General features: G+C 37.3%; 4 protein-coding genes across 5 annotated transcripts; 3 read left to right on the top strand and 1 right to left on the bottom strand.

The window, feature by feature from the left end:
- Positions 1-1,306: 1,306 nt before the first annotated feature.
- On the top strand, positions 1,307-4,678 carry LOC110872533 (ankyrin repeat-containing protein ITN1-like). Its single transcript, XM_022121344.2, has 4 exons — positions 1,307-1,472; positions 2,066-2,566; positions 2,655-3,064; positions 3,637-4,678. The coding sequence occupies exons 1-4, from the start codon at positions 1,460-1,462 to the stop codon at positions 4,462-4,464; spliced, it is 1,752 nt and encodes a 583-aa protein (XP_021977036.1). The 5' UTR covers positions 1,307-1,459; the 3' UTR covers positions 4,465-4,678.
- Positions 4,679-5,571: 893 nt separating this feature from the next.
- Positions 5,572-6,484, top strand: LOC110869810 (splicing factor U2af large subunit B). The gene is made up of 3 exons (XM_022119027.2): positions 5,572-5,720; positions 5,828-5,895; positions 5,983-6,484. The coding sequence occupies exons 1-3, from the start codon at positions 5,696-5,698 to the stop codon at positions 6,049-6,051; spliced, it is 162 nt and encodes a 53-aa protein (XP_021974719.2). The 5' UTR covers positions 5,572-5,695; the 3' UTR covers positions 6,052-6,484.
- A 7,118-nt stretch (positions 6,485-13,602) lies between these two features.
- LOC110872532 (ankyrin repeat-containing protein ITN1-like) lies at positions 13,603-15,949 on the top strand. 2 transcript variants are annotated; one of them, XM_022121342.2, is made up of 3 exons: positions 13,603-13,725; positions 14,203-14,661; positions 14,734-15,949. In XM_022121342.2, exons 1-3 carry the CDS (start codon positions 13,698-13,700, stop codon positions 15,810-15,812), a joined length of 1,566 nt encoding a protein of 521 aa, XP_021977034.1. In that variant the 5' UTR covers positions 13,603-13,697; the 3' UTR covers positions 15,813-15,949. The 2 variants fall into 2 exon arrangements, with proteins under 2 accessions (XP_021977034.1, XP_021977035.1); XM_022121343.2 differs by having other exon boundaries at positions 13,635-13,703.
- A 656-nt stretch (positions 15,950-16,605) lies between these two features.
- On the bottom strand, positions 16,606-20,509 carry LOC110872531 (sporulation protein RMD1). The gene is made up of 7 exons (XM_022121340.2): positions 19,996-20,509; positions 19,301-19,412; positions 18,994-19,159; positions 18,608-18,756; positions 17,479-17,630; positions 17,004-17,118; positions 16,606-16,915 (listed from the first exon to the last, which is right to left on the bottom strand). Exons 1-7 carry the CDS (start codon positions 20,421-20,423, stop codon positions 16,778-16,780), a joined length of 1,260 nt encoding a protein of 419 aa, XP_021977032.1. The 5' UTR covers positions 20,424-20,509; the 3' UTR covers positions 16,606-16,777.
- Positions 20,510-26,766: the final 6,257 nt, after the last annotated feature.

Raw genomic sequence — 26,766 nt, 5'->3', positions numbered from 1 at the left:
TAGTTTTACAAGCTCTTCTGATGTTGGTGTTCGCTGCCAGTGGTTTGGCATTAGTGCTACTTGGCACAATTTTACGAACGTATTTAACATATTAAGTTTGTTACTAATAATTTGTTTCGAGTTTACCGTTATGCCTCCTTTAATTAAGAAAAAACAATTTTTTTCACGTGTTTATTTTTATGTACGTACCAGTATAAATTCGATTTGCTCTATGTGTCGACATAAACTTTTTCTAGAAACGAGTCAGGTCAAATATAATATATTTTCGTTTAAAAAAAAAACATTTTTTACGTGCAAATTTTTATTTACGTTTCAGTATATATTTGAGTTGGTGATGTTTTGTAAATTTTGTTTCGCACCGAGTGGAGTCAAATTGTGGTTTGTTTTTCCATTTTTTCAAAAGCTCTAATTCATCTCTTTTGATTATACGTGTTAACTTTTCCATTATACCCGTTACATTTTCTATGTATGACTCGAGTCACATATAATACGTTATGATTGTACGGTATAAATTTGATTTACTTTATATTTGATCCAATTGCAATGCTTATATAGGTTACATTTAGTTCAATCAGATACGTCGAAACGTGTGTTTTCATATGGTTAACGCATCACATAACGTTTAGACTAATCCATTCAATGTTTGCGATGTACCGCGCCGCAACGCGCGCAGGTGTTATATCTAGTTATAATATAATAGTTTATTATTATATTTACGTTTAATAACATATTTTTCTTTTATTTAAACATATATTTCCTTTACCTTTTTTTAATAAGTGTTTTTTTTTAATTTTTTTTGAACATATATTAATTTATCGATTAATTTGATACTTCTTTAATAAATTACGTTTATAACTTTTTTCTAAAAGCTTAAGTATGTAGTTGTGCTTGATTTCTTTCCCTGACATTCCGTTATAAGTTTGTAAAAACGAGGTTATACTCAACATAAAGTATTTATTTGGTATTATAAAACAATACGATGATAAACTAAATCGTTCTAATGGTTTGACTTTCTAAACAACATACTTTATTTTCAAATCACGTTTTTTTTACATTATCATTTGCTCGGTTTCGCCGCAACGCGTGATACAAAAAACTAGTATAACTTTTATTAAACAAGTTTAATCATGTCAGGATTTACCAGATTTGATACCATGTTAGTTTTGAAGCACATCCAAACTTTGTTTAAAAAAAAAACTCAAAAGTGAGGGGTTTTATATGTAACATCAGTAAACTTGAAGGACTAAAACACAGTGATGTAGTGAAGTGTTAGAATTTGAAGCTTCTCAACACCTTCTTCTTGTTGTTCATGGAGTAGTTGTGCACTTTCTCGTGTTTTAGTGGGCTAACTTTTTCTTCATTGTTGCCAAATGCAATCCAAACTCTTCAGTATATTAAATACTTGTGAAACACCTCACATTCCAGACTTTAGTCTTTGTTTTGCTTCTTCAAATTTCCAATGACTCACGAAGGTATTCTTCCAACACTTAAATTTATGTATCTGTTCTTGCTTTTTGTTGATTACGTCATCGAATTCATCAAGTTTTTGCGTCCTGTTTTTATCCTGAATGTGTGAAATTCAAGTTTAAAATGCTTTTCAATGCTTGTCTATTTCTAATTTTGTGATAAGTTTGTATTGTATGTATATTTCTAGGGTTTTAAACTCATATTTTTAACCTGATCGTGTCAACATGAAGCTTGAAAGATAAAATTATGCACAACGAAATGATATATCTGGTTTAATTTAGGTTTGTGGTGATCGAATTAATATCGTCTGAAATTCGGAACTTGTGTGTACTGTATTTTGTGATAAAAGTTGTTAGTTTGATATAGGTTTTGTGTAATTGCTTGATGGTGATGATTTAGGAATTTTACAGTTTGTGTTTGATCAAAACCTGTTATTTGCACATATGTTATGTCATCATAAAGGCTTTGTTGGTTAATTGATTGATTGAGTAGTTATTGCGGTTCGTATTTACGCATTTGCATCAGTTGGAACAAACATGCTAAAAACAGTCATTTCTTTTGCTTTATTAACCATTGCTAGTTACTTAATGATGTATAGATTTAGAGAGAGGGACACTCATGACTTCGTCAAAGCAAAATCAAAATTCTAACCTTCTTGATCCATCGTCATCACAATCGGCATCACCGTCTGCTACATCTGCTCCAGCACTGGTACTTACAGCTTCCGGAAAACGGATGGATCAGGCTGGAAAGAAGAAATACGTGAAGCAAGTGACAGGCAAGCATAATGACACCGAGCTGCATTTAGCATCCCAACGAGGCGATCTGGCATCTGTGAAGCGTATTCTTGACGAAATCAATTCACAAATGGTGGGAACTTTAAGCGGAGCTGATTTTGATGCTGAGGTGGCCAAAATCCGAGCATCCGTGGTGAATGAAGTGAACGAATTGGGAGAAACCGCACTGTATACAGCTGCTGAAAAAGGGCATCTTGAGGTTGTGAAAGAACTTTTGAAGTATTCTGATAAAGAAACGCTTACAAGAAGAAGCCGTTTGGAATTCGATCCTTTGCATATAGCCGCCAGTCAAGGACACCATGGTAAATATTTTTAAAACATAGTTCATGTTTCGATCTTTATCACTATAAGTTAGTATACCAACATCTTTTTTATTGATTCTTATTGCAGAGATAGTCAAACTACTACTTGACCATGATGTATCCCTATGCCAAACGAGATCACAAGGAAACGCAACTCCACTTATTACTGCAGCTTCAAAAGGACACACTACAGTTGTTGAGGAGCTACTTTCAAAGGATCCAAGCTTGTTAGATATTCCCAGATCCAACGGTAAAAACGCGTTGCATCTGGCAGCCAGATCGGGGCATGTCGAGACTGTGAAAAGTCTGCTTGCAAAAGACCCGCAACTGGCTCGAAGGACCGACAAAAAGGGTCAAACTGCGTTACATATGGCTGTAAAAGGGGCTAGCAGCGAGGTGGTTAAGTTGCTGCTTGAGGCTGATGCTGCGATTGTAATGCTGCCGGATAAGTCCGGTTTTACTGCTTTGCATGTTGCCACAAGAAAAAAGAGAGCAGAGGTATATTTTGAAATAAAAATAAACATAAATAAATAAAAAAGTAAAATGCCATTTTCATCCTGAGATGAGGTTTGACCAGTTTTGTGACGTTCGTCTAAAGGTTTGTTTTTTCGCATCTGGATCCAAAAGGTTTGAATTTTGAAATCTCGTTATTTTCATCCGGGTCGCCAACTCCATCCCTTTCTCTCTGTTAAGTCAGGGGTATTTTCGTCTTTTATGTTTACTTAAAGGGCAATTCGGTCTTTTGAATACTTGTGCATTATGCTAAATGCTTGTACATAAAGTGAAAAAGACCGAATTGCCCTTTAAGTTAACAAAAAGCCGGAAATACCCATCACTTAACGGAGAAAAATGGATGGAGTCAACGAGCCGGATGAAAATGGCAAGATTTCAAACCTTTTGGATCCAGATGTGAAAAAACAAACCTTTGGACGAAAGTCGCAAAACTGGCCAAACCTCAAGGATTAAAAGGGCATTTTACTCTAAATAAAATAATGGGCCAGCCCGATCTTATTAGCTTGACCCAATATTGAAAACGATTCGTTTTGACCTGAACCTGCGCTTTCTTACAGATTGTAAACGAGCTGCTTTGTCTCCCTGATACGAACGTCAACGCGCTAACCCGAGAGCACAAAACCGCACTCGACATAGCCGAAGGGCTTTCTCTATCAGAAGAATCAACCGACATACGAGCCTGTCTGGTCCGCCGTGGTGCTGTTCGAGCTAACGAACTGAACCAACCACGAGACGAGTTAAGAAACACTGTGACACAGATCAAAAACGACGTCCACATCCAGCTCTTACAAACCAAAAAAACAAACAAAAACGTTCACGGAATTGCCAAAGAGCTAAGAAAACTCCACCGCGAGGGAATCAACAATGCCACCAACTCCGTCACTGTGGTAGCAGTGCTGTTCGCAACGGTGGCCTTTGCGGCCATTTTCACGGTCCCCGGTGGGGACAACGATCATGGGATGGCGGTGGTCGTCCACCGGACTTCATTCAAAATCTTCTTTATCTTCAACGCGATCGCTCTTTTTACGTCATTAGCCGTAGTGGTGGTTCAGATAACGTTGGTTCGAGGTGAGACGAAAGCTGAGAGAAAAGTGGTTGAGGTTATTAACAAGTTAATGTGGTTAGCTTCCGTGTGCACTTCGGTGGCTTTCATGGCGTCGTCGTATATAGTGGTCGGGCGGAAGTACGAGTGGGCTGCAATTTTGATTACAGTGGTTGGCGGGGTTATAATGGTGGGCGTGCTTGGAACGATGACGTATTATGTGGTTAAGTCGAAGAAAACGCGGTCGATGAGAAGGAGGGAGAAGATTGCGAAAAGTGGGACGAATTCGTGGATGGCATCCGAGTTTTCTAACTCGGATGTCGAACGAATTTATGCTATTTGATTCATCAGAAAGAAAAACTTATTCAACAGTGTAATGTTGTTTATAGTCAAATGAGTAAAATTGGAACAAGTTTCGGTTGTAACTTGATTTGGCAATGTCAAGAGCATTCTTTTGTAGGAGCAGTTCAAATGTTAAAAAGATATTTCATGATGTTTGATAATACAGTGTACATTGTTTATGATTTTACAAAGTTATAATAATTGGAAATTTGTTATAGAAGTATTTTTCACGTTTTGATTTTGATTATTCAATATAAAAATAAAGTTTTAATCAGAATAGATTTGAGACCATTTACACTGTTAGGGTGGTCGGTATGGTTCGGTGAGTTTGATCGGGGATCAAGTTTGCCGCACGGGGAATGATTGCCGGCCTCTTTTCGGTGAGTGGGGAGTGCTTTCTTCGGTGACTACTCACCGCTGCAGGGAAGGAGGGAGGGGGGGGAGGGGGGGGGGGGAGGTTAATGGTGGGTTCCAATCCCTTTCAACCAATCACAATTTTTTTTTTTAAATTGTTTACCACTCTCTAGGTGTTTAAACCATTGCCAGTGTTTGAGTGCAGAATGGGGAGTGGAATGAGGACTTGACATGGCATGTTATTATTGATTAGGGAATAACTTAAACACCCTAAGTGATTGAACGATACCCTCCACCTTTACTGTTTGGTCCAAGGCGTGATGCAAAACTACTATCGAGCCGAAGGTCTCACTGGAAACCACCTCTCTACTCCTACAGGGTAGAGGTAAGGCTGTCTACATCTTACCCTCCTCAGACCCTACCTTAGCTTTGCTGTTGGTGGGATTTACCGAGTATGATGATGACGGCTTGACGGTATAAATTGGAGTTAGTCAGGTCGCAAATAATATGTTGTACGTTATAAATTCGATTCCTTTATGTTTTGATAATTTGATCCAATCGCAATGCCCATATAGGTTCCATTGAGTTCAATCGGATACGTCGAAATAGGTGTTTTCATATGGTTAACGCATCACATAACGCTCGGAAAAATCTATTGGACGTTTGCAAGGTACCCGCGCCAGAACGCGCGCGGGTCTTATTATATGATTACAAAAGATATACACTTAGACCAGTAGCGGTTTTGTTTGTTATCTTATAAATCATTTGATTTGCAGGGATTGTCGTTACAACCTCCTACTAAGGTTCTATCTTTGACACAAGTGGTAACTGAAGAAGACCTCATAAAGGATGAAGATTACGAATTCATATTGGAAGACATGGAGACAGAATGTGGAAAATTCGGTAATCGTTTGATTGTTGCCTTTTATATATTTCTTGATCTACAGCCTCTTGTATCCTTATGTCAATATGTGTTATTCATTATCTCAAATCTTAACACTAATTTGCAGGTAGTCTAGTCAACGTGGTCATCCCGCGCCCTAATCCTAATGGTGAACCTGTAGCAGGAATTGGCAAGGTCGGTTCAATCTAGTCTTATAATTACTGTTAGTTACCATTAAAACAAATTCTCGGGGTTAGCGGTTGGCTATTTCTATGGGTGTAGGTTTTCTTGGAGTATGCAGACACGGAAAGTTGTACGAGAGCTCGGGCAGGATGGGATGGAAAACCGTAGGAACATGGTTGTCGGAAAACAGTAGGTACACGGTGGTCGGAAAATAGTAGGAAACGGTGGTCAAAAAGCTGTAGGAAAATTGTGGTCGGTACTTTGTCGGAAATAGTAACCTCTTTTTTTGTCGGAAATTTGTCGCCAATTTAGTCGGAAACTGGTTGGAAACGCCGTTTTCCGACAAAAACCTTGGTCGTAAACGAGACAATTTTTTAGTAGTGGAAGGAAGTTTGGCGAGAACCAAGTGGTGGCGAGTTTTTACCCGGAGAATAAGTTTTGTCAGGGAGAGTATGATGGATGATAACCATGTTTTCCTCTTTTGTTTTGTTACAGCATAGAGGTGTGCAATGTCTCTTTTGGATATTTGCTTAGGAATTAGGAGGTGTTGTTGTATTGTTTCTTTATCCCATCATAATCATTCATCCTTATGCCTTAACTAACTATTCTAACTTACATTTATTTATTGTCAAGTTAAACGAACTGTGATGATAAAAAACGAAATTGAGGATACCAATTAATAAGATTTATAATAATCATTTAGTTATTTGATTCATGGATTAAAACCAATTGTAGCATGCTGTAAAGACACATTTAAGAATGCAAATTAAATAACCATCACTAGTGCTCTAGTGGTGGCCACGGGTATTTAAGTTTCATTTATGGTGGGCCTGAGTTAGTTTTCCTCTCCAGGTCTCAAGTTCGAGTCTGTGTGATAGGAGTTTCTCATTGAGGGTTTAAATTGGGGATCTACTGATCTATTGTGCGAGGGGGCTCATGGACGAGTGTGGCTTCCATCCCGCAGTCATCGCATCAAATTTTTGTACTTTGCAAAATTTTGACCATTTGAAAGTTACCACTGGGGAGGGTAAAAAAAGAAAATTTAATTTAATTATATTTAAACTATATAAAAACAGGTTACTTATTTTTAGTTACGAGTTTTTAGGACACGCGTGTTGCAGCGGTACTATTATACCGTACCAAAAAATAGACTAAATAGCTGTAAATGTAAAAATATTATCGTAGAAAAGAGTAATTAAGTCGCTTATATAAAAAGAAAATTGACGTTGAAACGACAATAAATAGAGACAATCTTTAACTAAGTCACTCATGTAAAAAGAAAATTGATGTTGAAACGGCAACAAGTAAAGACAATTTTTAACTAAGTCGCTCACGTCAAAAGAAAATTGACGTTGAAACGGCAATAAGTAGAGACAATATTTAACACGTCTAAATAAGCATGGATGTCGAATGATTAAGTAAATATGTCTAATCCAATTAGGAGTAAGGAGTAAACGACAAAAAATATCAATATCCCTTGCATAATATTAAAGGGAGGGAAACTACTTAATATAATATTATTATGCCCTTTTATTTGTGTATTGATTTTTAAAATTTAATAAATTGTATGACTCATAACGTCTATTGTAACTTCTAAGAAAAAAATAAAAGGTTTTTTAAAAATTTATCATCCAAGGTTTTTAAAAATTTATACATAGCCACATTCATAATTGTGCACTTAATAAATGGGCTTTAATTGAAGCCCATAGGTATTAAAGATATTCTTGAAAACAGGCTTAGATCGGAAAAAATGACCAAGCATCTTCTTGATTGCTTACTTTATTTAAATTTAATTTAAATTTAATTTAAATAAATTAACAAAAACAAAGTATAAATGAATAGTAATATGTGAGAGAGGAACAAAGTTGATAATTAATACAGGGAAAATATGTCGTACACATGATGTGCGTGACAACTTTAATATTAATGATAAACCCGTCTTCACAGACGAGGACAAAATACAAGAAATACAAGAATCTAAATGCCCAATCCGGAGAGACAAAGTGAACAAGACTCGTCACCGAAACGGGAATCGTCAAAGAAAGCTCCTGAAGGGTCCAAAATGGATAACATAATGAGTAAGTTCGCCGAATTTAACGAGTTATAAAAGGAGAGACTAAAGTTAAAACAAAAAGTTAGTGAACAAACAACTAGGCGGGAGATGAAGAGGCTTTGGTTAGAAAAAGAAGCGATTGTGATGGAGGTATTATGTAGTTTTTTTTTTTTATTATTAATAACTTGTTATTTTAATTAACAAATTACTAGAGACCATTAACATAGGCTAAGGGATAGAGGTGATGAATGAGATGAGATACTTTATTAATATAGGTTAAGGGATAGCGGTGATGAATGAGATGAGATGGTTGATAGCAAAACCACTATACCCAATGTTTTAAATACCCGTATATACCGGCTAGTAATATTGGTCCTACCAGCTACCGGACACGGCCTTGGTACGATAATAGCCGGTAAAAATAGGACACGGTGTGAGTTATGTATCACTGGTAAATCTATTTCTACCAGTTCAAATTGTTTGCAAAACCTTCAAATTTGATTTTTATATTTTAATAAAATCAGATATTATGATTAGTTTCTGGAAATACCACCCTTGCATATTACAATCGATTAGTCTAGCAGCCTTCCATACAAACCTCGTTGTGTCTGCGTTAATAGTTCCTGCGTTTCGAGTGCAAAATCTTCAAGCTGTTGTTGTTGCGTTCCCAGTTCCATTGTGCGTTCCAAGTTCCAATTGATCGTCCAATCGAGCAGTCAAATCCTTCATTCAATCGGTAAGCATATAGTTTTAGAGTTCATGATTACTGGAATTTTTCGTGTTTTTTTATGATATCAATATTATCGACAATTATTATGATGTAGTATTGTAGTTGGTTATACATGGTGAAATCTCTTAAGAAAAGGGTTAACTACCGGTTAAACTATCTGATACAACCGATTAAACTATTTTTGAATTGAACCCGATGCAGTCATAAAACCGGTATTAAAACATTTATGATACCTATATATTAAAAAAAATATTAGCTATAGTATATTCACTTATAAATGGCTGGTTCTAACTTCTAAATCAAATAACAACACCACTACCCTTTGAATAAGCCAATTGAGTTTCCACTTCCACAAATTATGAATACTGGACCATGAGGTAAATTTTAACTCTTTTTAACTCTATATAAACACTAAATTATTCGTTTGTCCCTTTTTACTCCGTTTCATTTTAAGGAAACGGTTTAATCTTGTTAACTATCATATCTATATTTTTTAAAATTAGTTTAATATTAAATATTTAAATTAAATACAAAATAAATAATAATACCATTTCATTAATTCTTAGCTAAAATAAACATTGACACTAAATAGTATTAATTTCTTATTCTTTATTGCCTAAGTTAACATGTTAAGAAGGAGAGGTTTTAACACCCCTTAATATGGGGAGAGATTGGTTTGAAAGACATATTAACTTATCATGTTATCTTTAACACCAATAAAGTTAGAATCCACGTATCATTATTGATTTTGAATTAAACAATAATTTTGTAATTGCTTTAAGGAAGGTTGCCATTTTTAAAGTTAACATACAATTTTTATGTAACATAACAATTCACGTCGTTCCTTATGTATAGTGTCATAGGGGCATTTTCGAAATTTCCCACGTTCAGATATTTTAGAGTGTGAGGTCAGCAGTGTAGTGTCTGTTTGCTGTCAAGAAAGAAAGAGAAGATATATGTTTTCAAGAAAGAAAGACAGAGGGTTTTCGTCAGGGGACACTGTTGCGCATCTACCGTCATTCCCCGGTCTTCATCGGAAGGCCAACAACCACCTCTGGATGCTACCACCATAGCAAACGATCTGAGCGAGCTCAAACGGCCATTTTCCTCTTCTCTGGCGGGTTGCTTAAGTCAAATCGGCTGTTGAAATGGCAACGTCGATGGTGGTGCTATGGTGGCGGCGATTAGGTTGTGGTGGCCGTCAGGTGATTGTCATGTGGTGATAGTAGCTGACGGATGGTTGTGGTGTGGTGGTGGTGCGGGTCGGTGGTTGTGTCGTTTAGGCGGTAGTAGGGCTGCAAACAAACCAAACGTTTGGTGAACAGTTCGTGAACCATTCGGCAGGAAGTTTGTTTGTGTCTGTTCGCTTATTAAACAAATGAACACGAACAAAAAATTTCGTTCGTTTAGTTAAATGAACGAACATGAACATAGGTCGTGGTCGTTTATTTATGTTCGTGAACGTTCAGTAACGTGTTCATTTGTGTTCGATAATTCATTAGTGTTTTTAGTTTTATATTTTATTTAAATGCCGAAAAATTTCGATAAATAAAATATTTAATAAGTGTCAGCGTATTATATATTATGTTCACGAACGCTTGTTTGTGTTCGTTTGTTTCCATTTGTGTTCATGAACATCAGTTTTCGTTCATTGCCTAAAATTAACAAACAAACACAAATGAACACGAACAAGTTCATTTCCTTAACAAACGAATACAAACATAAATCTCGTTCGGTAAGCGTTCATGAACAGTTCGTGAACACCTAAGTAACACTGGAACGGGTACGGGATCGGGGTACGGGGATGATACAGGAACGAGGAACGGCAAAACTCAAAATTCCAAGATTCAGGTACGGCAATAAAAAATATAAAAAAATAAAAATACATTAAACAAATTCCAAAAATACTACATCTTCCAAAGGTAATTAATTATCAATAATCAAATCATTTTAAAATTCCGGTTCATCTAGTGAGAGATCGGTAATCGATAGAGAATTAGAGATGATGAGACTTGAGAGTTTAGAGATTAGAGAAGCCGAATATGATAGGTCTATTTATTTAATGGCCGGTTGTGGAATTTGAAAAGGTAAAAACCCTAAAAATAAATGGAAACGAGCTGGATACTTCTACGAGATTCGTCTCCGACATTGGAAACGTTTAGGAAACGTCCCGACGAGTACCCATGGTGTTTCCGTCCCCGACAAGTACCCGAGACGGGCACGGCCACATAAATGGAGTCCCCGTGCTACATAGGTGAACACATATATTTCTTAATAAACGAACACGGACAAGGCCTTATTTGTGTTTGTTCGATTCGTTTGCAGCCCTAGACGATAGCATTGGGGGTGTGATGATGTTGGTGTTGGATGGTTGTTGTGAATGTCAATAAGAGAAAAATATGGTAGAGAGAAAGTGAATTAGGGTTAGTCGAGTGTGTTTGGGAGAAAATCTATGGAGATCTTTAACAAAGACCTAGAAAAGAGTGTAAAAACACAAATTGGCCAAGAAAAAGAGCTATTTGTAGCTAACAAAATAAATTGGTAAAAGTGGGTTCGTAAATTGGGATCAAAACTATCATAAATTTGCAGGGATGGTAGATCATGGTAATGCGACTCATGTATGGGAGAAATTGTTCTCTTTCTTTGTCACCGAATTTAGTTGTTTTATAAATATTTAAAGATAAAGAAATGCAATATAGAAAGTTAACTAATTTAAAGTAACTTGTGAAAAATTGATTTTTTTACCTTCTGATGGTTAGTGGTTATGTTAGATGGTCTCCGCCATAAAAATCAAGAAAAAAAATAAAAAGGTTAAAGGGAAACATAAATTGAGTAAATATCCGCAAAGGTTGAAGTGGTGGAGAACACGACTGCATACGTTGGAGATTTTTGGATGTTGATTTGGTTCGATTAGCATCCAGCTGTTGTTCATCCCGTCGGAGGATCATTCAGCTTAGTTAGAATGTGACGCGAATCCTTAACACCGACATCCCCATTGGTGGTTGACGACGGTTTGATTGATGGTAGGAAAGAGGACCGCCATGCGCCACCACCCTAAGACCCCACCGTCGTAAACCCTCTGTATCAGATGGTATATTGAAATAATATAGCACCCCTCTGCCTATTGCTACGAGGTCGTTTAGTTGAACGAGTTTATTGCTACGATACCGTAATTGTATTTATCAGATGATCCTCAGTAAATTTATTTAGTTGCGTTATTAGTTTAACTAGAATTACGACCCGCCGCAATGCGGCGGGGATTCTTTAGTTATAACTAAGTCGACTTAGGACGCGCACGTTATGTTGAACCTGTCAAACGGGAAAAAATAGACGATGTAAAAACGTTCACCCACACACGCACGTTGCGTCGTGTTAACTCGCGTTAGAACGAAATGTAAAAACATTAAACCAAAGACGCACGTTGCGATGTGTTAAGTCACAAAATTTCGAATGAACCATAAAGCGAAAAAATTTGAAAAATCCCCAAAGCCAAGGTTACCACAACGGAACAACCATATGAATAACCATTTTTTCTTTGAACCCCCCCCCCCCCCCCCCCCCCCAAAAAAAAAAAAAAAAAAAAAGAGCCAAGATTACAACACATAAGTAAAAAAAATCAAAGTGGTTAAATCGCAAAAAATTGAAACTTTTGAATTAGAAGTGAAAAATCAAATTAATCAAAGGGGTTAAATTACCAAAGATTAAACTTTAAACTTAAATTGTCAAAGATTAAAACTCTAGGGTTAAAAAGGAAACAAAGATTAAAACTTTAAACTTAAATTGTCAAGGATTAAAACTTCAAGGTTAAAAAGGAAAATTTCATTTTTTTTTTGAAGAACTCCCAAAGCTAAAGTTACAACAACCTTAAGCACAAGTTAGTTGCTTATTTATAGGTTAATAATTTGAATTTATATTTCACAAAAGTCATACTTTAGTTAACTTGAAATTAAATAAATATCTTTTATTTACTTTTAAAATATTTTTAACAAACCGATAACGTTTCGCTACTCTTTTTAAAGTCAAGTCGATGAACGTTCGACTCCTCGCAAAGCATCAATTAATACCCACTAGTTATATACACCAAAATGTTTTTTTTTTTTTTTTTTTTTTTTTTTTTTTTTTTTTGTCAATGTCAAACATAAACACCTCATCTATTTTAATTTAATTTTTATTTACACAACCTGCAATTTAGTTGGTTTATTTTTTCCCAATACACTTTTGTTTTATTTTTGCTTAACTGATTTACAATACGCCCTTTGAATTTTGATGAAGTTATCATTGTGAGTTTTAACGAATTTTTCAGTATGCGATTTTTTTAATGGTCTTGTTTTTTATATCAACACTCTATATGAGTTATTTTTATTTACGTTTTGACGTGAATTTTCATAACGTTTTTTTTAAACTACTGATTATTTTAAACAATTTGTTAAACTGTTAGGTATTTTAAACAGCCTGACAATCATCTCTAAATACACCACTGCGACATGCCTTTTTTTATCTATGCTTAAACCGACCCTGTGTAGTGTGTGGTTGTTGTGTTTATTTTCATATACGTTTTGATGTAAGTTTTGTTCAAATAACATGACTGTCGTATACAACAACGTGACTTTTTCGTGACTATTGAATATATAGACGCGGCGTGATTTTTTAAGCGTCATGTAGAATATCCAGTTACCATTTGCTTATTTTTCTACGTTTTAAATCCGTCACAGAGCGTCGTTCGTAACCCACTTAGTTAATAATCAACAACCAACGAATACGGGAATCAATCATGACCATCCCTTGATTGAAATCCAATGGTTGTAAATTGAGTAGATGTTAACATTGTAGGGGTAGTTTTGTAAAGTTAATATCTTCATTTCTTCGTACACTCACTATTTGCATGTTGTGTACCTTCTCAGTATTTAAAAGAGAAGAGAAGGTACACAATTTGCATGTTGTGTACCTTCTCTTCTCTTTTAAATACTCCGACTCTCTCAGAAACACCTCAAATTCTAGGGTTTACTCCTTGTTTCACACTTCTTTTCTACGATGAAGGTAGGTTCAGCCATTGATGAAGGTACTCATCTAACTCATAAAAATGTTTTGTGCGTTTCTGTTACTTATGCGATCGATCAAACGAATCCTGAAGTGTGTGCATCGTGTTATTAGCTTGAATGTATGATGTTGAAGTTTGAAATATGCTTGTGAGATGAAGATTAGCTAGAAATTGTGTACAAAATCGGTTGATATTCTGCGTTTGGTTTATATTTGTGCTTTTCTCTTTCTAATTTTGTGATCGACAGAAATCAGTTTGACTCCTAGGGTTTTAAATCATATTATAATGAGTGTTAATTATGCACCAAAACGATAGGTGTTGTATGTAAACGCTGGTGATAACTTGGTAATTTTGTAGTATGTGTTTGATAGAAACTTGGTATATGCAAATATGCCATCACAATGAGTTTGCTGGTTGATTGTTCGGTTGTTCATATTCGTGCATTTGCGTCTTTTGCAACAAATATGCTATTAACAATTGCTACTCAACGAAATGTAGATATAGAGACAGGGAAACTCATGACTCCATCAATGCAAAATCAAAATTCCAGCCTTCTTGATCCGGCGCTGGTACTTACAGCTTCTGAAAAACGGATTGATCAGGCTGGAAAGATGAAATACGTAAAGCAAGTGGTAGGCAGGTATAATGATACGGAGCTGCATTTAGCAGCCTATCGAGGTGATCTGGCATCTGTGAAGCATATACTTGATGAAATCACTTCACAAATGGTGGGGAATTTAAGTGGAGGTGATTTTGATGCTGAGGTGTCCAAAATCCGAGCATCCGTGGTGAATGAAGTGAATGAATTGGGAGAAACAGCACTGTATACAGCTGCTGAAAAGGGACATCTTGAGGTTGTGAAAGAGCTTTTGAAGTACTCAGATAAAGAAACACTTACAAGAAGAAGCCATTCGAAATATGATCCTTTGCATGTAGCTGCCCGTCAAGGGCACCATGGTAAATATACTTTAAATTAATTGATTTAGTTTTTAATGGATACTAACATCTTTTTATTGACTCTTATTGCAGCGATAGTCAAGCTACTACTTGACCATGACGTATCCCTATGCCAAACGAGATCAAAAGGAAATGCAACTCCACTTATTACTGCAGCTTCAAAAGGACACACTGCCGTTGTTCATGAGCTACTTTCAAAGGACCCGAGCTTGTTAAGTAATCCTGTACTTAATGGTAGAAAAGCATTGCATCTGGCAGCAAGATCAGGGCATGTTGAGATTGTGAAAAGTTTGCTTGAAAAGAACCCACAACTGGCTCGAAAGACCGACAAAAAGGGTCAAACCGCATTACATATGGCTGTAGAAGGGGCTAGCAGTGAGGTGGTTAAGTTGCTGCTTTGTCTTCTTGATACGAATGTCAATGCTTTGACCAAAGACTACAAAACCGCACTTGACATAGCCGAATGGCTTTTCCCATCAGAACAATCAGCAGACATACGTGCCTGCCTGGCCCACCATGGTGCGGTCCGAGCTAGCGAGCTGATCCAACCACGAGACGAGTTGAGAAGCACTATGACCCAAATCAAAAGCGACGTCAACGCAATTGGTAAAAATGTTAGAAAACTCCACCGTCAAGGAAACAACCAAACCAACTCCGTCACCATGGCAATGGTGTTAGCTGCCATTGCCCTTGCTGCTATGTTTACGGTTCCCGGTGGGTACAACGATGATGGGATGGCGGTAGTGATCGACTTGACGTCATTCAAAATCTTCTATCTTTTCAACTCGATGGCTCTTTATACGTCTTTAGCGGTTGTGGTGATTCATATGACGTTGGGAATTAGAGGTGAGAAGAAAGCCAAAAAAAGACAAGTGGTTGAGGTTATTAACAAGTTCCTGTGGTTAGCTTGTGTGTGCACTTCGGTGGCTTTTATGGCATCGTCTTATATAGTGGTGGGTCGGAAGCATGAGCGGGTTGCCGTTGCTATTACTGTGCTTGGTGGGGCTATAATGTTGGTGGTGCTTGGATCGATTATGGGCTATGTGGGTGAATGGAAGATACTGCGGTCATTGGGAAGGTTGGAGAAGACTGCAAAAAAGATGGACAAATTCAAGCAAAAACTAGAAGTATTCAAGTATGAGATGATTTGAGTTATGCCACTAGTATCTATGCCACTGTTTATGCTACTGTTTCAGAATATGTTGCTTTGACTACTTGACTCCTTACTATGTTAATGTCTTTTTAACCTTTAATACTATGATTATGACTTCCTTAGTATTGTTATCAACTTCTATACATTATCATCTTTTAGAGATTCATTGATTTTCACAATGTAATTGTTATGAAACTGCATGGGCTCCTCATCAAGCAAGAAGACAATTTAATGATTGACTTGTGTATGTTGAGAGTAAGACGATAGCCACGATGAGTGTTAGCTACCAGGTACCGACACATCACTTGCTCATAAGGAGATGTCGAATGGCACCATATTACCATTGCCATGTTTGTGGACGGGCTACATACATACGATCACAACATGTAGTTCAAGTATCATCTGACCCTAGCAGAGAGAGACCCTTAGATGTATAACACAAACCGCCAACCCTACGACATGCACCATAAATAGAAGGTAGCTAATTTTTTCTACGTAGTGTCATCTATATCTTAGCTGTTATTTCTTTCGCATCCGAGTGATGCACATATTTTGTTGGTCTTTCTCATCAAAGATTTATGCTATTTGATTTATCAAAAACCTTATTTGAGATTTATCAAAAACCTTATTGAGACTAATATGGTTTGTAGTCAAGTGAAGTGAGAACTATTTGACTACGTTGCCATGCTTTGTTACCTAATATGGTTTGACTAACCCAACCCAACCCAACCCAACCCATATCATACAAATTAGATGTGAATCATACCAATCTTATCAGTTTCTCCATCATATATGAAGCAGCCCTTTTTTGGGCTTTAACCATTAAAAGAGCGAGAAAATCATACTACATTAACTAAAATGTTGTCCCAGGACTTATGCATCTTCCCATAGAAAGACTATTTCTGTAGACTGAATATAAAGGTTAAATACATACTCGCAAAATTATTAACAAAATGAATTGTTCTATAGAGACGTGACAGACTTGTGCGCGATGTCATAAACAGATATAAGAATTTCGGCACCTATGAGAATAATAATCAGCCACTCTAGAAAGTCTGATTTCCTGTTCTGCAGTATCTCTTGAAGGAACCGGATGTTGTGCTGCAATCATATATGAAGAAAAACAATTTAGTGCAACGCCAAAAAAAAAATACAAAAATTAATGGGATTTGCAGAAAAAGTATCTTACCTCCACAAATTTCAACTTAAAATCCAAACTTGCAAATCTCTGAGTTAACTCAAATTCATCTCTTAGATACTCCCAAATTTGTGCATATTTCGCATCCTTCCAGGCAATATCAGATCTACATCCAACCACCAACGTTAACACCTTTCTTATACTAATTTTTTCTTTTATTAATAATTATTAAATGAAAAAATATTCTAACGAAACTGGGTCTATTTTTCTTTATAAAAAAAACAAAAACACACTCTTTATGTGTGGGAAACAGTATATTACAATACCGTTCATAAATATAATTATTTGTGTCCAAAGTTAGTGAAAAATCATATCTACAACTAATTTTTCCATCATATATAACATAAGGGAAAATTAAAGTAAATTCATATTGAGTTATTGACAAATGCAGGTATTCAATAATACTTGTGATGTTTTAACTACAGTTTTCTTTAGATAGAAAATAACTAGGTAAAATAAAAGTTACCTCTCAAAAAGCCCAAGCTTAAGTATGACATCAGCAAGATTTGAATTTGCCTTCCCCACCAACTGAAATAATTTTTTTCTTTTCATTGTGAAGGTTCCAGTTTTTTCCATGCCACGATTAATGTCTGTAAATTCCCCGACCATCCCATCAACCTAAAACAAGAAAGTATGAGAAATAGTATTAAGTATTCATATTTGCTACAAACTGATGGACCATGAGGGTAAGTTAACGGGTCAGGTCAAGTTGACCCAAAACGATGCCCTAAAATTTTAATGTTTTCAGAAATAACTAGTGTGTTAAATATAATACAAGAACTAATTTATCTTAATTACAAGCAGACTTTTTATAAGACAATTAAAAAGATTTACACATTACAGATATACTCTGGTAGTCTTTCGACCCGGTCTACCCATTTCCTTCTTAAGTTTTAAGCAAACTTATGGTGTAAGTTTCTTTGGAGTGCTAGAGATAAAATGTTACCCGAATTGACCCTTTCTTGGTCTAAAAAAGCGAGCTTAAAGCGTGAAGCGATGAAGCGCTAGGGTTGTCGCTTTTTTTGCTCTGAGGCGACAAATCACGTGAAGCGTTTGGAAGCGCGCTTTAAGCCCGAAGCGCCATTGGTTTGAAGCGATGCTTCAGCCCAATCAGGTCAGATTTAGGTTTTTAAATTAGGCCCAATAGTCTCTAATAGGGTTTAATTGAGGCCCGCTACTTCTTTACCCTAAAAAAAAGAACGTTAGTAAACATCTTCAGCCGCTCCCTCCCTCTTCTCCATCGATTCTTCATACTTTCTCCAATAATTGACTTTAATTTATGTTTTAATTATGTTTTTTATGTGTTAAGCGTGTTTTTTAATCATGGTTTTGTGTTTATTATTGATTAACAAGTAGAATATGTCATATTGATGTGTACAAATATTTTTTTATTTTTTTAATTTTGAGCGCTTCGTATACGTGAAGCTCTCGCTTCGCGCTTGAAGCTTTGCTTAAAGCTTTTGTAACCAAAACGCTTACGGAGCGCCTCAAGCTTTTTTAAACCAAGGACCCTTTCTGTAGTAAATGGATCGAAATTGTCATCTCTAATAACTACTAAGAGAAACTTAGACTGTAGATCTCATGAGTTATCATACCTGACGAACATAGTAATCAAGAGCTACACTCTGGCCCAGAACACTGCCAATTGTACGAATCCCATCAGTATTCAAATATTGAAGCATTATGTAATCTAATCCACCTTCCATCCATGTCTCCAACGTTGGTTTCTCCTTTACTTCATACTCTGAAATAATCATAAAAAACTGATAATTTAATCAATATTTATAGGTCAAAAGAACATGTTCATACCAAGCTGCAACAAAATTGTAATATAAGAATAGCAGATATGTTGCTTAGAAACAAATCAAAAATAAAGAAATAAAAATAAGCGATTGTTAAACCTAATAAGAAATGATTATAATATTAAAGTAAGAATTGAAGAATAAAAAAAGTAAATATTATAAATACAATGAGACCTTACCATCCTTTCTCATTTCCTGTTCGGATAGCTCTCCTGAAGCATGTTCTTTTACAATTTTAAGATACCGCTCACTTTCATGTTCACGAACGTTAAACAAGACAACTGAACCATACTGAAAAACTACCATATAGACACTGTCACTCCCACTTAAACTTGCACCCAAACCCTGTAAAGCATAATCATCAAGATATAAATGACTCCACTGCTATTATATTAACCCAAATATAGCTAATAAGATAATTAGAATTAGAATATACAACAAATGCAACCATAAACTAACATTTATATATGCAAAATATCGACTTACAATAGACTCAGGCTTGGTGTTGCCAAATCTCAGTACAACATAATTAGTCATCCTGGAAGTAGGCTGGATGTAATTAGGTCTGTTTTGGTCCATTAACTCCTTCAAATTCACACTGAAACCAAACAAAAAGTCAATAATCACATTGACGAAATATGTTCATCAAAGATGTAAACTTTAGCGAACCATTCATGGACCGTCTGGGGGAAATCCATTTTCATGCCCTCGTTTAATAAACGAATGAACATGAACAAAGAATTCCATTCGGCTAATTAAATAAATGAACACCAACACAGGTCACATTCATTCAATTGTGTTCGTGAACGTTTGGTAATCTGCCAGTTTGTGTTCGTTTAGAGTTAACCGACTAAGCACAAACAAATTCAATTCCTTAACAAACAAACAAACATGATATTTCTTTAGATTACATGTTCCCAAACCGTCTGTTTGCCCGATAAAAGCTCAACAAACAAACACGAAAAAGGTCTAATTCAGTTCAATTCCATCAGTTTACAGCCCTGTCTACAATAGCATATACACAGTCTTGCATATCATCTAACTGTCAAATATCAATTCCCAACAGTCCCTCACACTCTTCTAAAATGTCATATATACATATCTTTAGCAACTAACAACACGATTACACATCAAAATACCGAAAAACAAGCCAATTCAAGCAATTACAATCAATCATATACCTAGTAGAGAAGAAATAAGCCCTAACAGGAATAGACGGCTTCACATCCTCATCAACCACCTCATCACCGGACTCCTCACCTTTCTCATCCACCTCCACCGCATCCGCCACCGACGGAGCCGAAGAAGACGACGACGAAACAGACGAAATACATTTACTGATTACAGCGTTCGGACTAAAACCGAAGAATTCACGAACCGGCGGTACAATCGGAGGCGAATTGGACGAATGTGAGAACCGGCGTAGAGTTAGGGTTTGATTGAAGAGTGGTATGGGGTTCTGTGGTGGTGTGAACAGAGTGATAGGGTTTGATGAGAGGGAGATGAGTGTTCGGAATGATCGGAGAATTAGGGTTTGAGACGACGGTGAGGAGAGGAAGAGCATGGTGGCGTTTGTGTGGTGGCTGAATAACCGTCGGTATCGACACATTATGACCTTGACCGGAGCATTGCGCCGCCGTGTCTATCCGTCGTGGGGTTTAGGTTGTTCTATTCTGCTGGTAAAATGAGGGGTTGAATTTTTTTATTTATATTTCGTGGGTTATTGGATTTTATCAAACTATCGACTATTGGCCGCTGCCACCTTGACGCCTGACATCTCTAACTTGACTTTTAGACCGTAGGGTATGGTGGGGCGGGGACCCACATTGTAGACGGTATGGTGGGGCGGGGGTTTGGGGCGGGGGTTTGGTGGGCTTCGCTGGGCTGACCCAAACCGTGGGCTATTTGAATATTTTTTAAAACAACAAAATTTAATTTTTTTTAATATTTTTAAATAAAGAAAATTACATAAAAAAATTCCTAACGCTTATATTTATTTGTTCTTTATCTCTTCTCTCATCTCCAAGACTAGTTGCCACTCGTCACCCTCTAGGTGATCAATGGGCTGGGATAGAAATTTCAAATCATCCCGTTTTTGTTTCAGGGCATCTCTAGCATTTTTGCTCTTTCGAAGTTCGGCCCTTTGTTGTTGGAATACGTTGAATGTATCTAACTTGCATGCAATGTCATCCAACTGATCGCTGTATATTTCCCTACGCGAGCCCGAACTCCCAGCTGAAGGCGATGTCGTACTCGATCTTGATTTTTGAGCGCGCCTTTTTGCGACATCTCTTCCATATTCAGGACGGTTTGGCGAATCATCCAAAAGGTCCTCAAACTCTTGATCTCGTGCATCAGATTGGGCTTGGGATGAGGCCCTTGAACTTTTGGAAGACGTGTTCGATTCGCTACCACTGGGGATATTCGCCCACTTTGGATGGAACTTACAAATCTCCCAACAATGCATGAAACGGAAGTCGCTCCCCACATTTGTTTTGAATGTAACCAAAGCATTTGTCACAATGTCGGCTTCGGTTCCACCATTTTTTGGGTTTTGCTTTGCTTTATTTAAAAAACCACTAAATTTTGTAAGTTGGTCGCTTATCTCGCTCCACTTCGAGGATAAGCTATCGTTTTCACGATAAGTCTCCATTCCCAATTCTTCATGGAATGCTCTACTAACCGCTTCCCACAAATGGGTTCGATGTTGAGAATTTCCTATTTTAATAAAAACAAAATTTAATATATTACAAAGTTATATAAAAAATAACCATAAATGTTAAATAAAATAAGGGCTACAAAATATTTAAGAATACCTAAAGTTGGATGTTGAGATTGTTGACACCAAGCCCTCGCCAATGCAAGTTCTTCATTAACGACCCATTTTTGTTGTTTTCGTTTGACGGTTTCAAGTGCTTTCTCTGCCTCGGTTTTTTTCTTATGACTTCTCTTTTTGGGAACTATTGAGGCGGAAGGACCATCGTTGGGTGGTTGAGTTTCGGGGATGGTTTCGGTTTGTGAAAGGTCGATGGAGGTTGGTGAAAGGTTGATGGGCGTTTGTGTAAACGGGGTAGGTATCGAATCGTCAGTGTGTGGGAAGTTAGTAAACACACGATTCCCGAGATACGATGCATAACTCGCTTCAAGGGGCATAGGGGAGTGTATGAAAAATGGACGAGGCATTGGACGATTGGGTGGTGGGCTAGCATTATTTTCTTGGAACCCAAACGGGTTGTTCGGGTCGTAAACACGATTATGAGGATGCATTTTCGGTTTTGTAGAATGAGAATTCAAGATGATTATGGAAGATGTGGAGTGTATTGTGGTTGAATGTGGTAAACATAGGAATTGAAGTGTGATATTTATAGTGAAAAAATAATTTTTTTAACATAGCCGTTGGCCAACAGCTAGTTTGCTTTGGCTATTGACAGCCTGCCATGTCACCTTGCTTCCCCCGCCCCACGCCCAGCTTCAAACCCAAGCCCCAAGGGCCACGCCCCAACCCAAGCCCCATACCCCATAGTCTTAGTTTATGTTGGCACCACATCGTTAGCCAAACACTAACTTAATTAATTCGTGGCACTCCATTTCCTATGTGGCAAGATGAGGTGGATTATTTGGGGGCTTATGTGTGTATTTTAATTACTATAATTAATATACATAATATATACATATATATAAACTATAATTGATTAATACATCTAATATATACATAATATTGTAGACAAAAAACACATAGTTTGTATGTGTTTATCTCCCTCACATTGTCCATCTACATCAACCACCACCCTCCATAACCGTCATCAACCACCACTGCCCTACCTGCCGCAAAACAGATCCCTCTATCTCTACCCGCTCTCTTTCTACATCTCTCTATCTCTCCCTCCCATACTCCACCAACATCATCCACCACCGCCCTACCTGTGGTTAACTTGAAACCAAACTATCGGTGTCGGAAGAGACGACGACGGTGGTTATGGCCTGAGGAAATGATTTCAGCGACGGCGGCAGGGTTCCAACAAATCTTTAGTCAGTTCAGATCGTTTATGTCACACCCCCAAATTCCACATGCGGAGTACTACCGCGAGGCGTGTGACTGACCAGGATCATGCCACCAATCATATTGAACGATAAATAAAAGTAAATAAAAACCCATCACAATCAATACAATTAGTGTTTAAATATTTAAAGGACCAAAACAAAGTTTGAGTATCAGCGGAAGCATAAAGTTTAAAACCCAATTAAAAGTTAATAGTTCATAATGTCTTATAAGAACCCAACAACGGTTCTTCGCCACAATGACCCTTCCATCATGCAAGCTTCAGCAAAGCACCTAACGACCTGCAAAGCATATAGTAGCGTGTCAACTAAAGTTGGCGAGTTCACAGTTTATCACTGTTGTTCCAAAAACGTAAGTTGTTAAATTATTCTGTTTTATAAAACATGTCATGGGGAGTTACCCCATCTTTTTAAGCTACTAAACTCGTGCCATACCGAAACTAACTGTAGTCATGTTTGTGCCCCAGGTCAATCATCATTGACTCGTGCCATACTAAACTCGTGCCATACCGAAACTAAATGTCTATCATCATTGACCAGTTGCCTAGGCATAATAGTTCACTCCCGTCCTCTGCGGCACGGTGTGAGGTTTGTTAGACATAATAGCGCTACTAATTAATATCCCGTTCGCTAGGCCCCGACGATTAATCAGTATAAATGTGTGGGGACTTTCAGATAGAGTTCCGTCTAGTCCGCTTAAGACATGTAGTATAAATAGTAAAGTAACCGTATTCCATCCCCAGGAGTACTAGGCAATCCCAAACCAGGGAAAGTGTTGTTCGTTCCCAACCACCGGGAATACATGCTTTTAGTAAAATGTGTGAACTCACATTAGTTTAGCTTAGTAGATAAAATCACTTGAGCTAATGTGGTCAACCACGTCCTACTATGGTTACCATTGTTTATTAGAACTGTATACAAGAAATTCACGTATTGTTCTACACGTATTCTAACAAGTCTCATAGGTTATCACGTAACACGTATAACACATAAGTCAAACATGGATCCACAACAAAGGCCCAAAGTGTACGATGTAAATGTATGGCCCAACATTCGTCATAGCCCTATATACGGATTTACAACTTGAACGAGAAATGGTAGGTTGCTTCTTTGCACTATAGGATATAATATTCCCGCTGAAAATATAGAATAACAACAACTCCAGCCAAGGTGCCTTTGACGTATTAAAGAATGTGCTTGACTTCTTAATAGTGATGAGTAGTTGGAGCATGCAAAAACTGACTAACTTGATTAACTGCGTATGAATGTCAGGCCGTGTGATTGTGAGATACTGTTGTGCTCCCACAATGAACCGATAGTGAGTAGTGTTAGAAAACATTTTACCTATAGAAACAAATGAAACATTGTGCTTAAAGGCGTTGGAGCCCATTTGGCGTCCAACATTTTAGCACGAGTTAGAATATCAGTTGCATATTTAGATTGATTAAAAATTAACAATTTTCAGTGTTTGTAACCTCTAGCCCAAGAAAGTAGTTGAGTTCTCCCATATCCTTAATGGCAAATTCTTTGTTAAGTTGTTTAATGAAAGTGGTGAGTGTATTGGTTTGGTTTCTGGTTAGGATAAGATCATCAACATAGACGAGGAGATACATGATACAAGTAACCTTTTTGAAGATAAATAGAGACGCAACATGACAAGGTAAAATCGGTGTGGACAAGAAAGGCACCCAGAACTTGAAACCATGCTCTAGGGCTTGTTTTAGACTATATAGAGCTTTGTTTAATTTGCACCCATGGTTTGGGTGGTTAAAATCAATAAACCCTAGTGATATTTCCATGAAGACGCATTCAGTTAGATGTCCATGTAAAAACACATTGTTAACATCCAATCGGTGAAGTTTCCATTGATTGATGACAACTAAGGCTAAGACTGTACGAACCGTAGTAGCCTATATAAGAGGACTGGACGTGGGAGTATAATCGAGTTTAGGGATTTGGCTAAACCCCTGAGCTAGAAAACGAGCCTTTTATCGTTCAATGGTTCCATCCGAATGATATTTTCTACGGTAAATCAATTTAGACCCCACAATATTACAATCTAGGGGATGAGGAACTAATGACCAAGTGTTTTTTTTATGAAGAGCATCGATCTCATGATGCATGGCAACGACCCATTTATCATCTTTTGAGGCACTATTCTAACTTTTAGGATAAGTGGTGGAAAAAAAGAGCTTGATGAAATGGTATGTTTTTAGTAGGGGTGTGCAAAAAACCAAATTAACCGAACCATAACTGAATTAACCGAAAAAACCAAACCGAAAAAACCAAACCAGATAAAAAACCGGTAGTTCGGTTAATGGTTTTTTTGAAAACCGAAAGTAGCGGCTCGGTTATGGTTATCATTTTTTTCATATCCACCATAACTGAACCGAACCGACATGTAATAAATCTTTGTAGGATTTAGGACTTTTCACCATATTTTTTAATATTTGATGTTTTTTTACTGAAGATTTTTAGTACTTATGGGTTTTTTCATATCATTTTGTGGTTTTGGTTCAATATCTATTTGAATTTATAGAATGTATCATATCAATTTATTTGAATATTCGATAATAATTTGTAGAGACGGGGTTAGGAGAAAACGCCCAAAAGTGTGAGAACGCTGAGAACGCATTCTGGCCAAACACGTGTCTTTGGACATGATCAGGGTCCGAGGGGTTTTTTTTGTCTTTTCAATCTTCTTTTATTTTCCCAACGCGCTATAACATTTTCTGGTGTCTAAGATTTTTTTGGCGTTAATTGTATTTATTAAACTTTTTGCCGTTGAATTAATATATATATATATATATATATATATTAATAAAAATAATTCGAGCGAAACCGAGCGATCGACGAGCGAGCGGACCTTTGCTCATGCTTGGATTGAATTTGAATCGAACCGATCCGAGCGGCTCATTTACAAACTGAGCGGGAATCGGACGAGCATTTTTTCGAGCGATTGTCGAGCAGTTTGGACAACCCTAATTACTAGGTACGAGAGATGGACTGGAACATTTTTTTGTGTAACAGTCCGGTGGTCGGAAGCACCCGTATCACAAGTCCAACTGGGTATAGGGTTAGTCATATGGCAGTGAGCGTGGAAGGCATGTGCAAGCTAGATGTTCATCCGATGGTGTGGGCGAAGTTGCAAAGGATGTAAGCTTTGGACATTAGGTGGCATAGTGACAAGGTGTGTGACAAAGTTGGCATCGGGGTGGTATTCGATTATGGTTGTTGAATGAGCCGGCACAACGAATTGGATGAATATGTTGTCCACGATATGGTTGGTTGCCAAGAAACTGAGACCCACGCCCATGAGAGGGGCGGTTGGGTCGGTGAGAAGGTTGTTGTGCCGTGAATAGAACGGCTGGGTTTTAGGTTCCGTGTAGGGCCTTCACTTCATGGCTTTCCGCCCTAGCGAGGAAATCTTGGAAGGAAGGGAGGGGACGGTTGGAGAGAACCGAGGTGGAAAAGGTTTCAAAGGATGGGCCAAGGCCACATAGGAACCAATGGAGTTGGTCGGAAGGATCAATGGGGTGGCCAATTGCACTAAGTTGGTCGCAAATTGCTTTGAAAAACATGCCCGAATTCAGAAACAAAGCGGTCACCCTTGTGAGTTAGCCTTAAATTATCACGTAAAATTTGTACCCGCTCAATCGATGAATTGTTATAGGTTGTTTCAAGAGCAACCCAGATTTCGCGAGTTATACACAAGCCAACTGTAAGTGATAATGCCTCTTTGGTGAGAGAGGCATTGAGCAATATTATGGCTTGTTGTTTCGCCACCACCCATGCAACATATTCCGGGTTTTCAAGCGGCTTTGTTGGTCCCAATCTATGAACTTGATACGAAAATAAAGATGAAACAGCAAATAGAATAAACAACAAGAATT

Source organism: Helianthus annuus, chromosome 8 (genome assembly GCF_002127325.2).
Source record: "Helianthus annuus cultivar XRQ/B chromosome 8, HanXRQr2.0-SUNRISE, whole genome shotgun sequence".
Lineage (NCBI taxonomy): Eukaryota > Viridiplantae > Streptophyta > Magnoliopsida > Asterales > Asteraceae > Helianthus > Helianthus annuus.
The sequence above is the reverse complement of the archived record's forward strand: the minus strand, read 5'-3'. Positions and strand labels throughout refer to the sequence as shown.

Bases quoted from the DNA above. Each gene is read 5' to 3' on its own strand.
- LOC110872531 (XM_022121340.2), bottom strand. From the start codon at position 20,423: ATGTGTCGATACCGACGGTTATTCAGCCACCACACAAACGCCACCATG. The intron at 19,413-19,995 runs GTATATGATTGA...GTTTGGTTTCAG, and splicing joins GCTTATTTCTTCTCTACTAG to TGTGAATTTGAAGGAGTTAA. The intron at 18,757-18,993 runs GTAAGGTCTCAT...TGATTATTTCAG, and splicing joins ACAGGAAATGAGAAAGGATG to AGTATGAAGTAAAGGAGAAA.
- LOC110872533 (XM_022121344.2), top strand. The intron at 2,567-2,654 runs GTAAATATTTTT...TTCTTATTGCAG, and splicing joins CGCCAGTCAAGGACACCATG to AGATAGTCAAACTACTACTT. The intron at 3,065-3,636 runs GTATATTTTGAA...GCTTTCTTACAG, and splicing joins CAAGAAAAAAGAGAGCAGAG to ATTGTAAACGAGCTGCTTTG.
- LOC110869810 (XM_022119027.2), top strand. From the start codon at position 5,696: ATGGAGACAGAATGTGGAAAATTCG. The intron at 5,721-5,827 runs GTAATCGTTTGA...ACTAATTTGCAG, and splicing joins GACAGAATGTGGAAAATTCG to GTAGTCTAGTCAACGTGGTC. The intron at 5,896-5,982 runs GTCGGTTCAATC...CTATGGGTGTAG, and splicing joins CTGTAGCAGGAATTGGCAAG to GTTTTCTTGGAGTATGCAGA.
- LOC110872532 (XM_022121342.2), top strand. From the start codon at position 13,698: ATGAAGGTAGGTTCAGCCATTGATGAAG. The intron at 13,726-14,202 runs GTACTCATCTAA...AACGAAATGTAG, and splicing joins AGGTTCAGCCATTGATGAAG to ATATAGAGACAGGGAAACTC. The intron at 14,662-14,733 runs GTAAATATACTT...CTCTTATTGCAG, and splicing joins TGCCCGTCAAGGGCACCATG to CGATAGTCAAGCTACTACTT.